Here is a 16,339-nt window from a genome sequence, read left to right on the forward strand (position 1 = left end):
TCTGTTTCCTGTCTGGTAGTCAGCACAGTATTAACACATTGTTTGCGGGTAGTTTTTATCACGCGCTAACAGGTGGTGCGTGCCATTTTTGCTAATTTTTTGCGCAAATGGCAACGTTTAGTAAAATTACGATAACTTTAGTTTACGTATTTATATGTTACCCGCATTCTACCGCTAGTCTATAAAAAACGTATTAATACGTGTCCTGCGCTCTACTACACTGGTGGAACGTATAAATACGTAAAACGTGTAAACACGTTTCCCGCATACAATGTGTTAAAGTTCCCTGCAATCCACCGCTTCTCTGTGTCATAAGCCACAACCCTGTTTTCTGGCCGGCGGGATCTCTCTGCTCACTTTGTTTCTCTGCCTGCCTTGAGTTGTATTTACACAAGAGTCAATTTCTGACACAACCCCTGGGTGGCAGTGTTTCTGTATTAATATCCGGCACTAAATGGCCCCTCTACTAGTGTTAGATTCTTCTTTCCCTGCCGCACTTTTCCATGCCCCAGAGCTGGTTTCCTGCTTGTCTTTCCCCATTCTGATCCCCAGTTTCCACAAAAAGAACAACTTTCCCCTGCAGTCTCGGTGAGTGTTTTTAATTGGAAGATCCTATTTACTGGACTTAGCAAGCAAAAGTAAGGAGGTAAAAAGAAAAAAAGAAATAGGAAGCGTGGACTTGCATCTTTTTCCCCTGGCACTGCACAGCGGGTATAGAACTTCAGGCTGCCTTTCTGGGCCCAGCCCAGCAGAGGGTTTAGATCTAGAGTCCCCTCTGCCAGCAGCCCTTTGGACCCCCTTTCACATTCGAGGGCTACACTGACTCCAACAGCCACAGATTATGTGGGGCGCAGTCTTCCTCTGAGACTCTACTCCCTGTTGCGCACATTTCTCCCTCCAGCATGGATACCAGATCTCACCTTTCTCTTGGCGATATCTGACCTTTCTGTCCATGGATTGCCTCACTAGCTGTGTTTAAGTCACCAATTCCAGGTTGGTGTTGTTTGATTCAGCTGTTCTTTCTAACTGCTCTGTGAGAAGGTGCAGGGCCCGTCTGCATATTCGGTGCTGCTTTGTCTCCCCCTGGACAGACTTTTTAGGCACCCCCGGTCAGGGAGGCTGGAGTCCCGGTGTTTGTGGGTTCGCAGCTGAGGCAGCTGGTCCCTGGGCGTTGTGGTTGTAGGGTCCCGGGAGATATCTGAGGTCTCCCTGGTTGAAGGTAAGGCTGAGCTTCCGATCACAGCCAGTCTCCCCTTCAAGATGGCGTGGTTTCCACAGCAGAGCCAGCCGCTCTAGGAGAGATTTCAGCAACAGTAGAGGCTGTCCGGCCAGGGGAGACCAGTATACCAGTCCCCAACAGTCCCGTGGAATATATCTGTCCCTCACTCACAAATATAGACACTCCCCGCACATCCATGTACTCTCCAAGCTGGCTGCCGACGGGTCCCATTGGCAGTCATCTTGGATCTCCTGTATTCTTTTGTTTAATCTTTATTGTTGAAAGTATTACATATGTCTCCTTTATCCCCTGTAATCCTCTCCTAGCCCACCCTCTTCCCCCCACCCCAGGCCTCCACCACCCCACTGTCAGTGACCATGGGTCATGCACACATGCATACAAGTTCTTTGATCCCTTCCCACCCACCCTCCCCTGCCTTCCCTCTGAGGTTCAACAGTCTGTTCTATGCTTCCATGGTCCCTGCATCTATCTTGTTTATCAGTTTATTTTATTCATTAGATTTCACATGAGTGAGATCATGCCATACTTATATTTCTCTGACTAACTTTTTTTCACTTAGCATTATACTCCCCAGGTCCATCCATGCTGTTGCAAATGGTAAGAGTTCTTTCCTTTTTATAGCTGTGTAGTATTCCATTGTGTAAATGTACCACAGCTTTTTTATACACTTGACTGCTGATGGACACTTGGGCTGTTTTCAAATCTTACTTACTGTAAATTGCACTGCTATGAACATAGGGGTGCATATATTCTTTCTGATTGGTATTTCTGATTTCTTAGGATATATTCCTAGAAGTGGGAACACTGGGTCAAATGGGAGTTCTATTTTTAATTTTGTGAGGAAACTCCATACTGTTTTCCACAGTGGCTGCACCAGTCTGCATTCCCACCAGTAATGCACAAGGGTTCCTTTTTCTCCACATCCTCACCAGCACTTGTCATTTGTTGAATTGTTGATGATAGCCATTCTGACAGGTGTGAGGTGATACCTCATTATCATTTTGTCTGGGATGATTAGTGACTTTGAGCATTTTTTGCATGTGTCTCTTGGTCTTCTGTTTGTCTACTTTGGAGAAGTGTCTATTTAGGTCCTTTGCCCATTTTGTAATTTGATTCTTTGTCTTCCTTTTGTTAAGTTGTATGAGTTCCCTGTATATTTTGGAAATTAACCCCTTATTGATGTGTCATTGGCAATATGTTCTCCCAGGCAGTGGGCTCTCTTGTCATTTTATCAATGGCTTCTGTTATTGTGCAGAAGCTTTTTATTTTGATATAGTCCCATTTGTTATTTTCTCCTTAGTTTCCTTTGCCATCAGAGTTGTATCAGTAAACATATTATTACAAGAGAAGTCTGAGATTTTGCTGCCTATGGTTTATTCTAAGATTTTTATGGTTTCCCATCTTACATTTAAGTCTTTTATTCATTTTGAATTTATTTTTGTGTATGATGGAGTTGTTGGTCTAGTTTCATTTTTTGCATGTACCTGTCCAATTTTCTCAATACCATTTATTGAAGAAACTGTCCTTACTCCATTGTAAGTTCTTGCCTCCTTTGTCAAATATTAATTGAGCATAATGGCTTGGGTCAATTTCTGGGTTCTCTGTTCTGTTCCATTGATCTATAGGCCTGTTCATGTGGAAAAAGTAAGAAAAAAAACTTAGATTCCTTCCCAGCCAGTATGTCTCAGTTGTTGAGCATCAACCTATGAACCAAGAGGTCCTGGTTCAATTCTCGGTCAGGGCACAAACCTTGGCTCGATCCCCAGTAGGGAGTGTGCAGGAGGCAGTTGATCAATGATTCTCTCTCATCATTTATGCGTCTATCTCTTCTCCCTCTCCTTTCCTCTCTGAAATCAATTAAAATATATTTTAAAGAATTTAGACTCCTCTGGCTTCTCACTTGCTATGAACCACCCTTCCTGTCCAAGTATGCACAATTACAGTATAGCCAGACCATGCATACTGATGTTTATAAGATTGAAAGAATCTTCATCAAGAATCACTACTGCCCTGGCTGGGTTTGCTCAGTGGTTAGAGTGTCAGCCCGGGGTTGTGAGTTTGATTCCCTGTTAAGGACACATACCTCAGTGCAGGTTCAATCCCAGTCCCAGGTTAGAGCATGTATGTGGGAGCCAACCAATCAATGTGTCTCTCTCATGTTCATTGTTTCTCTCTGTCCCTTTCTCTGTCTTTCTTTTACCCTCCCTTCTCCCTCCCTTCCACTCTGTCTAAAAAATCAATTTTAAAAAACCTCAGAGGATTTTTTTTTAAAAGAATCATTGTAAAGGATACTCAGACAATGAAACAGTCAATAAATGTGCTTTCCAGAAAGCTGTACCACTTAGGGTTTGCTTGAACATCAGTCATTTCTGTTGAACATGCTGTCATAATGAAGAGATTTCCAAGATATTTTTCTGATTAGAATTGGTAGCCAGCATATTATATTAAATATATATATATATATGTATGTGTGTATATATATATATATATATATATATATATATATATATATATATATATATATAATGTGAAAAGAACTGGAATCAGTTTCGGAATCATGAAAACAGAATTTTTAAAAAGAAAAACTATGTTAAACAGGTTTAAAATAAATAAAAACAACTGTAAGAAGTATAATTTTTTATAGTACAGTATCAAATTTCTATATAGATTTTATACTTCAGTAGGCAAAAGAACTTATTTCAATGACATTCATTTTGCTTTCATCTATGATGCTAATGGATGCTTTTTATTTTACCATGGGGTGCAAAAATTGAGCTGGACAAAAATGGTTCTTTGAATGTAGTTTTAACTGCTTTTTACAATTTTTAAAATTTGTCTTGTGGTCATGAGATTATAATTTTTAATTGCCTTCCAAAAAGAAAAATGTTAAATAATGTCTGGTCTCACTGAACAAATCAGAATTTGAGTTGTTCTTGAGTCAATTAGCTTATAGACTTTCATGCACACACAAATTTATTATATTTTCAACTTCTTAACTTAATTCAACCTATTATGCTTAATACCCAACATTCACAGTACTGTACTACAGATTTTTTTCCCAGCAATACATAGATCTTCTGATTTTTTGTTTATGATTCCACTTAGAAAAAGGCCTACAGAAGTGATTTATTATTTGGATATTTGAAGATGATACATTTAATGATTTTTTTTTTGAAAACTGTTTTCACTCCATACTCAGATGTGCTTCATTGTCAAGTCATATTTAGATTAGGTTCTTGAATTGAAATGATCTACTGCCTTTAAAAAAAAAATCGAATTTGACTGAAAATTTTAAAAAAAGAATAAATAAAAGGATTGCTCTGGTCAATTATACCAAAATTAAGTAAAATAAAAGGTAAAATGGCTCTGGCTGCTCTGTGGAACATAAGACTATAAAAAGGGAAAGGGTGTAGTTGGGAGACAGTAAGGAGGCTATTGCACTGGCCCATGTGAGAGAAGGTGCTGGCTTAGACTAAGGGGTTAGTGATAGTGATGGTGGAAAGTGATACTATGTGGATACGTTTTGAAGGTAGAGCTCATTGAATATGTAGAGGGTGGCAAGTCACTTAACCTCAGTTTCCCCTTTATAAAATAGTGATGATAGGTACCTATTATTGGGCTACTTATATGGGAAGTGTGTAGACCAGTGCCTGTCATAAAGTAAGTACTCTGTATGTTAATTTTAATGTCACTATTTATATCATCATCATCATCATCATCATCATCATAATTGAGTTGGATATGAGCTATGAGAGAGAAATCAGGAATAACCTAAGGATCCTGTCCTGAGAAAACTGGAAATATGGACTGCATTTTATTGAGATGGGGGAGATTAGAGAAAGAGCAAGTTTCACAGTAGTGGGAATTCATATGATTTAATGAGGGTTTTTTTATAGTGTATATCTGTATTTTCTATGGATCTATAAATTAAGCATTCAAAAATAAAGTGATGGGTGGGTGTGAGTGTGCCCAGCAGTGAAAAGGCATCCTGTCCAGCATGGGTTCCCACCTTGCAGCCTGAGCTGCCAGGACAAGGCTATGCTGCCCATGACCCTGAACTGGAATAAGCAGAAGGATTAAAAATGGTGGCAGAGTAAGTGGATGCTGCACGGATATGCTCCCAGGAACAAACTGGAATTACAACTAAAATACAGAAAAACTTCCTAAATAATCAACAGAAAACTCGCAGGAGAGAACCCTGATAACTCGAGGACCAAAAGTAGAGACCACATAGAGACTGGTAGGAGGGGCGGAAGGCAAGAAAGGGCTGGCCAGGTGCCCACAGACAGAAACTGAAGTCCTGGAGAGATATCTTGGCTATGGGGGGTGCCACTGAGAACTCTAGGATCTAATCCCCAAGCTGGGCACTACAGCAGAGAGCACCAAAATTGAGTAGGGTACCCACATAATATCTGGCTGTGAAAAGCAGTGGGGTGCTGTCTGCCAGGGAGTGACAGCTGAAAAATTAAGGCCCTCTATATTAAAGGGCCAATGCACAGTATTTCCTGTGTAGTCACCCACCTTGTGCTCTGGCAGAGAGAGGGTGAAGTGGACTGGAGCTGTGAGAGCAGAAGCCAAGACTGGGGACTCAGGGATAGAGCTCAGAAGACAGACACTGCAAGTTTCCTGGGCTGAGTCATTTCCTCAAGCAGCAGAGGACATCTTTCCTACACAGACATTTGCCTTGCCTGGAAGGGAAGACAGTTGACACACCCTATTAGAAAACACTTTGCCCTGAAGCCACTTAAAAACTTAAAAATAACAATTAGCCTCCAGGCAGAAGAAACTACCCCACCCTGTTGAAAAAAAAACTCTCACCACACCTGAGGATGATTGCCTACGGACCAATTCAAGTTGGAATCTTATCCGTCTGTAGGCAGAGGCAGTCTCTGGAGGCTTTGAGTCTTTGCCTGATCTAATTATTCAGAAACAGCCTTTAATACTGTCCTGCACTGGAGATTAAGAGGCGTAGAAGAATGACCAAATACATAGTAACAAACCCAAACAGGCAGCCAAAATGAGACAAAGAAACAATCCCAGAAATGAAGGATCTAGAGAATTCTCCAGAAGAAGAGATAAATGGAGCAGAGATTAGAAATTTATCTGAAACAGAGGTCAGAGTAATGATGGTAAAGATGCTCAACAGCTTGAAAAAAGATACAATAACTATGAAAAAAGAATAGTCTGAGATAAAGAATGATATAACACAAATAAGAAGGACACTGGAAGGAATATAGAGCAGATTAGGGGAAGCTGAGGATTGAATCAGTGAATTAGAAGACAGAGTTGAAAATATCACTCAATCAGAGAACAAAAAAGAAAAAAAAACAATTAAAAAACAAGAGGACAACTTAAGGGAGCGGTGGAACAACATGAAATGTAACAATATTAGAATATCAGGTGTGCCAGAAGAGGCAGAAAAGGAGAAGGGAATAGAGAATGTGTTTGAAAAAATTATGGCAGAAAACTACCCTAACATAGTAAAGGAAAAAGTCAAACAAGTTCAGGAGTCACAGAGAACCCCAAACAAGAAGAACCCAAACAGTTCCATGCCCAGACACAGCATAATTAAAATACCAAAAATTAAAAACAAAGAGAATCTTAAAGGCAGCAAAAGAAAACTGATACCTACAAAGGAGTTCCCATAAGACTGACACCTGATTTCTCATCAGAAACTCTACAGGCCAGAAGAGAATGGCATGAAGTGGCCCAAGCCATTATGCTCAATTAATATTTGACAAAGGAGGCAAGAGCATACAATGGAGTCAAGACAGGCTCTTCAATAAATGGTGTGGGGAAAATTGGACAGATACATGCAAAAAAATGAAACTAGACCACCAACTTACACCATATACAAAAATAAACTCAAAATGGCTAAAGGACTTAAACATAAGATGGGAAACCATAAAAATCTTAGAAGAATCCATAGGCAGCAAAATAGCAGACATATGTAATAGCAATATATTTACCGACATAGCTCCTAGAGCAATGGAAACTAAGGAGAAAATAAACATATGGGACTCCATCAAAATAAAAATCTTCTGCATAGCAAAAGAAACCATCAACAAAACAATAAGAAAGCCCACTGCATGGGAGAACCTATTTGCCAAAGTTATCTCCAATAAGTTATCTCAAACGTTACAGGGAACTCATACAACTTAACAAAAGTTAGATAAACAATCCAATCAAAAAATGCGAATGCAGACTGTTGCAGCCACTGTGGAAAATTGTATGGAGTTTCCTCAAAAAACTAAAAATGGAACTCCCATTTGACCCAGTAGTCCCACTTCTAGGAATATGTACCAAGGAATCAGAAACACCAATCAGAAAGGAAATATGCACCCCTATATTCATAGCAGCACAATTTACAATAGCTAAGTTTGGAAACAGCCTAAGTGTCCATCAGCAGATGAGTGGATTAAAAACTAAGGTACATCTACACAATGGAATTCTATGCTGCTGTAAAAAGAAGGAACTCTTACCATTTGCAACAGCATAGATTGACCTGGAGAGCATTATGCTAAGCAAAATAAACCAGTCAGAGAAATATAAATACCACATGATCTCACTCATTTGTGGAATATGAAGAACAACATAAACTGATTAACAAAAATAGAGCCAGAGGGAAAAAAATATTTTAGAATATAATACAAGTAATCCTGTTATTTGCAGATTTTTAATATTTCCTACAACTTTTGTGATATTGTATTATGTTAGTACTGTTTGGGTAATATTATTATGTTTAAAATCTTTTTTTTCTTGAAATATTTTTTAAAAATCAATTTTAAAAGCTTTAAAAAAAAAAAAAGAAAAAGAATAAAGAACAAGAAAATCAGTATAGAGCCCAGAGTTGGCATGGCATCCGGATACTGGCTTACTGGGCATGCTGCTTTTCTGGTCAAGCAATGCATTTACAGGGACATAAAAGTTATCTAAGTTTTGGTTTGCTAACATGGCACCCTGGGCAGGAGCTGTTCCATCTTGGGCCTAAAAGTTTATATCAACACTATTAAATGGAAGACCAGCAGGTCAAAACCAGCAAAGCTGGTCCCACACAACCCACTCTTACCATGAAGTCAAATAGCCTTACAAAAAGAAAAAAAAAATTCAATGTGAAACTATTCTGGAAACTGTACTCAGGATAAATGTGATATATTAAATAATAATAATGTGATGAAAGAAACCTATTTAAGTAATTCTAACTTATTTGATTGTATAATTCACACTCACCTAATTGAATGCTTAGAAAGTTATTTTTACAAGCATGAATTGGTAATATTCTTTCTAGAAACACTAAGAAGAGAAAACAAAATTATCTTCCAAAAAATAAAGCACGTTGTCTTTCTCACCCTACAGATGACCCAATATCTCCCTACCTGGGGTGGCTGTTGACTATCACAGAGACCAAACAGCCACAGCCCTTACCAATGCCTTCTACGGGGGGATGCTGGGCCCCCCTGGTTGACTACCTCCCAGAAACCATCACCCCTCGGGGACCACTCCACAGGTGAGCAGCATGTACACATAGAGAGAAATGACCACTTAGTTTTGACTGGACTTTTCTCCCTAGAAGTAGAGGGAAGGAAACCTGCTCCAGGTCCCATCAAATGAAATAAATTTGAAATCAGAGGGACCCTGCATGACTTGAATTGTAGCTCTCAGCACATTGGTAGAGTTTGGTCAGATGTTAACCAATCTGCAAAGCTGCCTTGTCATACTTACTTGATATAGGTCTTCATTTTTCATGCATTTTAGATTGTAAGCAAGTTGAAGAGAGGACTCTTGTCTTTTGTTTCTCATCATGACTCAGCTCTTATTACCTAGTAACAAGTATGTTATGTAATTAGCTCAACTGATGTTTATTCTTATGGAGCTCTGTGCATTTTCAGAAATTAAACTCCACTTCCCCGGAAGAAGGTTCTTACATAGTTCTTCAGCAAAGCTTACTAGTATGTGTTGTATATATATATTTATCTACTAGTATGTGTGGTATTTAATTGTGACTTAATGATCTATACATGTATTCCCATTCTCTGTAGAAGTTGCATTAACTTTGTCATTTCATTGATTAGGTGCAATATTGCTGTGATTTTTATGACTGAGATGGTGGTAGATCACAGTGTAAGAGAAGACTGGGCTCTTCACCTGCCGTTATTACTTCATGCTGTCTTCTTAGGTAAGACTGGATCCAAGAGGAATTCTAGCCAATACATCTAAACTCTGTGGAGATAATTCAGAGAGCTTTCATTGTACATAGACATCTGCTTTCCTGCTCTAAAATTCAGTTGATCAGGTATTGTTTAAAACGGTCCTATGACTACAATATAAGTTATGTGGCACCTCACTCATGTTATACCTATGAAAATATCTAAAACAAATTGGCCCTCTTTGAGGGTCTTTGTCTAGATGTGATAAATTTTTTAAAATATATTTTTATTGATTTCTGAGAGGAAGGGAGAGGGAGTGAGAAATAGAAACATCAATGATGAGAGAGAATCATTGATCAGCTGCCTCCTGCATGCCCCACACTGGGGATCAAGCCCACAACCCGGGCATGTCACCTCACCAGGAATCGAACCCTGACCTTCTGGTTCTTAGGTCAATGCTCAACCACTGAGCCATGCTGGCCAGGCTATATGTGATAAATTTAAAGCCATTAGACATAATTAGTGCATAGAGAGAAAGAATATAGAATGCAGCAGGCCACACACTGATATTGTAACCCAAGTTGTAGAGCAAAAATGGGAAGAAAAACGAGGCAGGGAGTTCAGTTATGGAGAGCCTCAAGAAGGAGGAATGCTAACTAGCTCAAGAGGTCAAGGGAAATCCATCTATCATCATTTTATGAGAATATTTGATTTAAGGAATAAAATGTTTTCTTTTTCCCTAAGCCCAAATTCTTTATGTTGGTACCAGAAACAGTAACAAAGAAAACTAAACATTCTTTTAAGATTTCCCTTCCCCCAGGTGTTAGGGAATCTTTACTATGCCTGGAATCTAAATGAGATTAAAAATTGTTTTTACTAAAAGATTCCACATTTTTTCCAGGATTGGACCATTACCGGCCTGAAGTCTTTGAACACAGCAAAAATTTGCTTCTTCACCTCTTGATTGCACTGTCCTGCAACAGCAATTTCCATGCCATCGCCTCTGTGCTCCTGCAGACTCGAGAAATGGGGGAAACTAAGACTCTAACAGTCCAGCCAGCTTATCAACCTGAGTATCTCTACACAGGTAACAAAAGGAGGTGTGACTGAAAGCCTGAGACAGTCACAAATTCAGAGATTACCAAAGGTGTCAGTGGAGCCCATTTTTCCATACTCTAATGCCCTTACCCCCCACCTTTCCAAGTAATAAAATAACAGCTCAATAAATAGGCCCTATTTCACTGGGTGTCAACATGCCTCCCAAAATCCTTCTTTATTATTGAGTATTTTCATGTACTTTTCCTTATTATTATGTTTCTGCTTTCGTTAAATATGTTTCTGTCAATAAATTGAACATTAAAATGTCCATTGAACAAGAGCTTTTGTCTAAAACCCTGAAGGATGAGAACACAGGAAACGGTGACCTTCTCCATCACCTTGCAAATGGGTCATTGCCAAGGTGCCAGATATTTACTGTATTCCTTCTAGTTTCTCTGAAGGAAAAGTCACTTTATTAAATGACTGACTTTTCTGGAAAGCATGAATGAGTAAAAGTCTATTAAAAACCACTGCTATTTTGAAACCAATTATTTCTTCTTAGAAATGAGAACAGAAAGCATTAGCTGAGTCAAAAAAAAAAATTACTCTGTTCTATCCAGCTGTTCATGAAAACTTTCCCAAAAGGGTTAACCAATAGTTTTTATTTAGACCAGAATATTTTAAATATCTTAAAATGATGATGAACTAACAGAGTTCTTGGGCTACCTTTTTTACCTAATTATTTTGTACATTACACTGGCATTGGACATGGTATGGCATTTCATACAATGTTACTATGTACTTTCTTCATAATCTTGAAATTGTACCTTTCATTCATCACTGGTATTCAGCACTGCCTTGTCTTCTGAGATATGTTAACATATGTCTTTGGAAAACTAATACGAAGTCATTAACTCTGAGGTAGAAGGACCACTGACCTGTTCATCATTGAATACTTTCAAATATATTTTCCATATTATTATTATGTTTTATTATAAAGTCTTTATATTGAACACACTACACTTAATTAAAAATAATTCAGCAGCCTTTCAGACACATTTTCAGAAAATTCTCTTTTCTTTAGATGCTTAATTTAAAGAATATGAAACATTCTGGCTGTTCTAACTCCCCAGGATAAAGATGTTTTCCATTAAGCACATTATTTTAGGCTGAGAAAATTGTAATGTCTGTTAAGTTGTGTATCTCTGAGTGTGGCAGCTTTATATCCACTATCCCACTGATGCAGCTTAAATGGTTGAGAGTGGAGATTTACAAAACAAAACACAAAATCCATGGGCAAGATAAACAATAGATAACTGGAATGATTGAATCTGTAGCACACTTGAATTAGGTAGGTGCACAAAAGGATTGGGAGGAGTCTCCTTTTCATAAATATTTATTGAACACCTTGTTTCAACTGTAGTTGTTTTCAAACCCACACTAAGAACTTGTGATAGAAATTGTCTTTATCTTATCATAATACAAAGAGAAATCATATCAACTTCCTGAGATTTTAAAGTAAATGGCAGAGATGATATTCAGATCCAGGCTCCTCACTCCTAATTCAATATTTTTGTCAGACACACCAGAACTATGTACTTTTTATGATTTTTAAGTAGAAGGAAATGTGTGTAAGTTTTCAAACCCACAACACATTAAGAGATGTAGAATGTTAACCAAATACAAAGTGGGGGAAAAATCACTAGTATTTTCTTATACCATATGGCTTTGACTAATATGATATATACTTTGTTAAAAGAATTAACATACACTGAATATTTGTGATTCTAGGCACATTTACTCAAAAAAATGATGTATAACTTACTCTTAATCCCTTATGTAACTGGTATCCTCAAAAATTTTATCATTGTGTCAGTCTAGTATCCAGGCATAATGTATTAACAGCAGTTAGGTACAGATGTATAGTGGAACACAAACACACAACTTCTTTTTCAGAAAGCATAAATTAAAACCCCATAGTAGAAATTTATTTATGAAATAGAAATTTTCTATTTTCCTATTTTCTAAATGCATTCTGATTTATACAGAAGTGTAACTATTCCATAAGTAAGGAAGAATATATGTCTCTTTTTAATCATAGCTATAGCCAAAATAAAATGTTTTCTCAAAAAAAATGAGATAACTGCATACTTCTGTATGCCCACCTCCTGACCTCGTTATGTGCCCTGACCAGCGCAACTCCCCTTGATCTTCTTCTCAACCAGGCGGCTTTGACTTCCTGAGGGAGGACCAGTCATCACCAGTGCCAGACTCGGGGCTGAGCTCCAGTTCCACCTCTTCCAGCATCAGCCTGGGAGGCAGCAGCGGGAACCTCCCACAGATGTCCCAAGAGGTAGAAGGCGTAGACACCACTGTTGAAACAGATGAGAAGGCCAACAAGCTCATTGAGTTCCTGACGACCAGGTAAGGAGGGCAAGGAGACAGCGGCTATTTTCAGGTGAGTTTTTTAGAAAATGCCGTCCTTCAAAACACTCAGATGGAAAAGTAAGCCCAGAGCTCTAGCAAAGTCCTTGTTTTCTCCTCTAAATTGCACTTGCTGGAGTCTGTGTAGAAAGCAGACACTGGTAGAAGGTGTCTAAGATCCCTCGGATGTCAACATTTTTGGGGAGAGATAGTTTTTGTATAGTGACAGTGCAGCGGATGGTGTCGGGATATGGTAGCGCCCCTCAGTGAGCATGATTTTGTTCATCTGTTAGAGCTGCCAGAATCTGGGAGCCCTGAAACTTGGCAAATAACCTCACTCTGGAAGCCAAAGGTATCAGCCACAGTTGACCCAGAAGCAGCTGCAGAAGGATCCAGGGTCTGCTCATCCAGTCCAAAGAGTCATTTATAAATGGAAGTCAGAAACCAGAAACAGTAGGAAACATGATAGGAAAGGAACCAAACAAATAATATATCAAAATCAAGAAAAAGTGGGCGTAATCCACATTTTTAGGTCTTCTGGTTCTTCTAATGAACAGTTTCGTTTCAAAATTTCTACTACCCCAATGTCCTGCATTTGTATAAAAGCATGCTCACATGTGACCTGGGTGTACTCTTGTGTTGGGAGTCTAGTCTCAATTTGTGTTATCTGATATTTCCCATTATTTTTCTTTCTTTAACTAATGTACCAAATAATGAAAAATAGAGCCTTTTCTTTCCTGTGTTAGCGGTTCAGGGCGTTCTGCGTAGCTGGCTATCAGCTCCGTGTGGGATGAATGTTCAGGAAACAGGAAAGGGCTGATGGTGCCCCCACACGAGGTACTCGGACACCGGAATGCTTTGTTGTCTTCTCTGACCATTGTCAATGCCATGTGTTGGGAAGGGTGTTCTCCAAAATTCTCACCTCCGGGTCCATCCTATTCTTACTACCGGAAAACAAGTAAACAACAGAGACTGTATCTTCAATTTGGTGATGTGGGAAGCCACCGCTTGCCAACACTGTCATGAGCGTGCACCAAGGAACTCAGAGGCGGGTGGATCTTGAGCGCTAGCAGGGCTGATGCTAGGCACCTATTGTTCATGTTGAGACAGCGGTGGCTCGAAGCAATCTCCTGACCTGATAGCCTCCAAGTAAATGTTTACCGGACCTTACTGACCTTTAGTGACCTTGGAGGCTGTCTGTCTGCTACGTGCTTGCCGTGCTTTACTGAGGGCAAGATGTGTATCTAAAACTGAATAAAAAGCGAACAAGGCCAGGACTCTAGGTGTCTCTTCAAGAAAGAGGCTCCACCTGGCCCCCACCCCTTAATAATTCATATTTTTGTCAAGCATTTTCATTTGTGCGTCGGCCTCTCCTGCAGATCCTGAACCTCGCCGTGCAGGTCGCTGCAGGTTCCACAGTATTCAGCAACCTAATGATGTGATCCTGATAAAAGCATTATCTTCCCAAATGCTGAACGTGCAATTGAGTCTGTGTCTACATCTATATTGTATTTACAATTGTATATGTCATTTTATTTAACAAACAACCCATGGAACATCTATCATGTGACAAACACTGTTCTGGCGAATTGAAAGGTTTTTGTTTTGTGTTTAAATGTTGTGAGGTTTTGGTTTTGTGAGTAAAATATTTTAAAAAGTGTCTCTATAAATTAGCCAGATCTGTTTGAATATGCTCATAAACTTTATAAGACTGAAATTCTCCCCCAAATTAGTGAAATTTTAAACATATATATTGTGCCTTTGGAATTAGAACTGCATAGATGGTTTTCAAAATGCAAAGTGACAGTTATATTTTTGACACTGTGTGTGCTTTGTTTCAGGGCATTCGGTCCACTTTGGTGCCATGAAGACATCACACCCAAAAATCAAAATTCAAAGAGTGCTGAACAACTCACAAATTTTCTACGGCACGTTTTGTCCGTATTTAAAGATTCTAAATCAGGTACTTCCTCCTGTTTCCCCAACTCCATTCTACTTTCAGGATTTTTTTTATAATTGAGCTCATTCTTCACCCATATGACTACACTATATATCATATATAGTATATATCAGAATTTATACTATATACATATATCGCACTATAGTTACGATATGTGATATGAATGATATATATTGTATATATTTCTGAATTTGGCATCTATAGCAGAAGACTAGTCATAGGGGAGTTTTGAAATTTATTCCAGATGTGCCTGACTGATACTGTCATGTATACTTGCATTATACTCTATCAAATAACATCCTCAAAGTCACCATTCTCCTCACATCATTCCCTCACTAGAATTAACTATGCCCACAATATTAATTTTATTTAAAGAAGGCCATGAGAAATAATTCTTATTAATTTATTTGGCATAGACTCAACTGTGAGAAGTTGTCAACCTTCAAACTGTTTAAAAAAAAAGAATTTTGTGATAAAATGTTTTTTACTTTAAAAATAGTTGCTAACAATTTAATTGAATATTCTAAATCCAGTGTGATTGTTAGACTATAAGAGCATCTAACTAACAATCACACTGGATTTGCTCTTTAATAAGAGCATCATATTGAAGCCATTAGCTAAATTCCATTTGAATTTGAGTTGGCCTGGGCTGATCTGTGTGAAATTTAAATGTGGTCTTTCAGCTCAGTGAAACAACTGTTCCCATCTCTGTCACATACCTGGCTGAACACATTAACCATGGCTCACTGGCTACTCTGATAATTAGCACGTGTCACAATTTGAAACATTCCAGATTAGCCATATTTCTTTTTGTTATCAGGGGGATACTTATTTTAAAAAGCAAAAATAGTAATACACAGAAAGTCATTACAGGAATAGGATGATTTGACTTCCAGTCTTGAGTTTCCCCTTTGGCATTTCCTTGAAATATGAGGACTTCTTCTCTTGGTATTTTCCTCATTTAAAAGTTACTTTAAATTGCACATAGTACAAAGGAAGAAATTCACTGTTGTATGTGAACTATTTATTTGTCTAAAACCCTTAACTGTATGATGTTAATAAAAATGAGAAAACATATGAATGCCTTGCACTTCATTCTTGGCAGGTGTATTTTCACACCTTACCCAACATATCCTTACCCACTAAAATTTCCTTCTACATCGCTGCCTATTTCTGCTATAGCACAATAAAATGTATTCCTGGAAACATTTGTGTGAGTCAGGGTAGCATAACTGCTGAAACAAAAACCTCCCAGAGCTCAAAAACTTACCACAATTGGTTATTTCTGAGTCAAATAACAATTCAGTGTGGATGTTGGGCAGGAGGCCTTCCACCTGGTGGTCAGAGACTCTCCAGCCTGTGGCTCTGCTACCTGGAAGAGGAAGAGAGAGTGAGGGATTAAGCAGAGGAGTTCACACTCCAGTCCAGTGCTTCTTCCCACATCCCACTGGCTAGAACTCAGGTGCAAGGTCACACCTAACTGCAAGGAAGGCTGGAAGATGTAGATTCATGTGTGACCGGGGAGATGCC

At 38.7% G+C, this 16,339-nt stretch overlaps 1 protein-coding gene across 12 annotated transcripts in view; it reads left to right on the top strand.

The window, feature by feature from the left end:
• FRY (FRY microtubule binding protein) overlaps positions 1–16,339 on the top strand; it is a 608,287-nt gene that overhangs the window by 456,745 nt on the left and 135,203 nt on the right. For all 12 annotated transcript variants that reach the window (XM_059684112.1, XM_059684113.1, XM_059684114.1 and 9 more), the window contains 5 exons: positions 8,597–8,747; positions 9,313–9,416; positions 10,289–10,474; positions 12,651–12,849; positions 14,691–14,812. In XM_059684112.1, the coding sequence (XP_059540095.1) occupies positions 8,597–8,747; positions 9,313–9,416; positions 10,289–10,474; positions 12,651–12,849; positions 14,691–14,812 (762 nt within the window). The remainder of the gene's footprint in view (positions 1–8,596; positions 8,748–9,312; positions 9,417–10,288; positions 10,475–12,650; positions 12,850–14,690; positions 14,813–16,339) is intronic.

Source organism: Myotis daubentonii, chromosome 2 (assembly GCF_963259705.1).
Source record: "Myotis daubentonii chromosome 2, mMyoDau2.1, whole genome shotgun sequence".
Lineage (NCBI taxonomy): Eukaryota > Metazoa > Chordata > Mammalia > Chiroptera > Vespertilionidae > Myotis > Myotis daubentonii.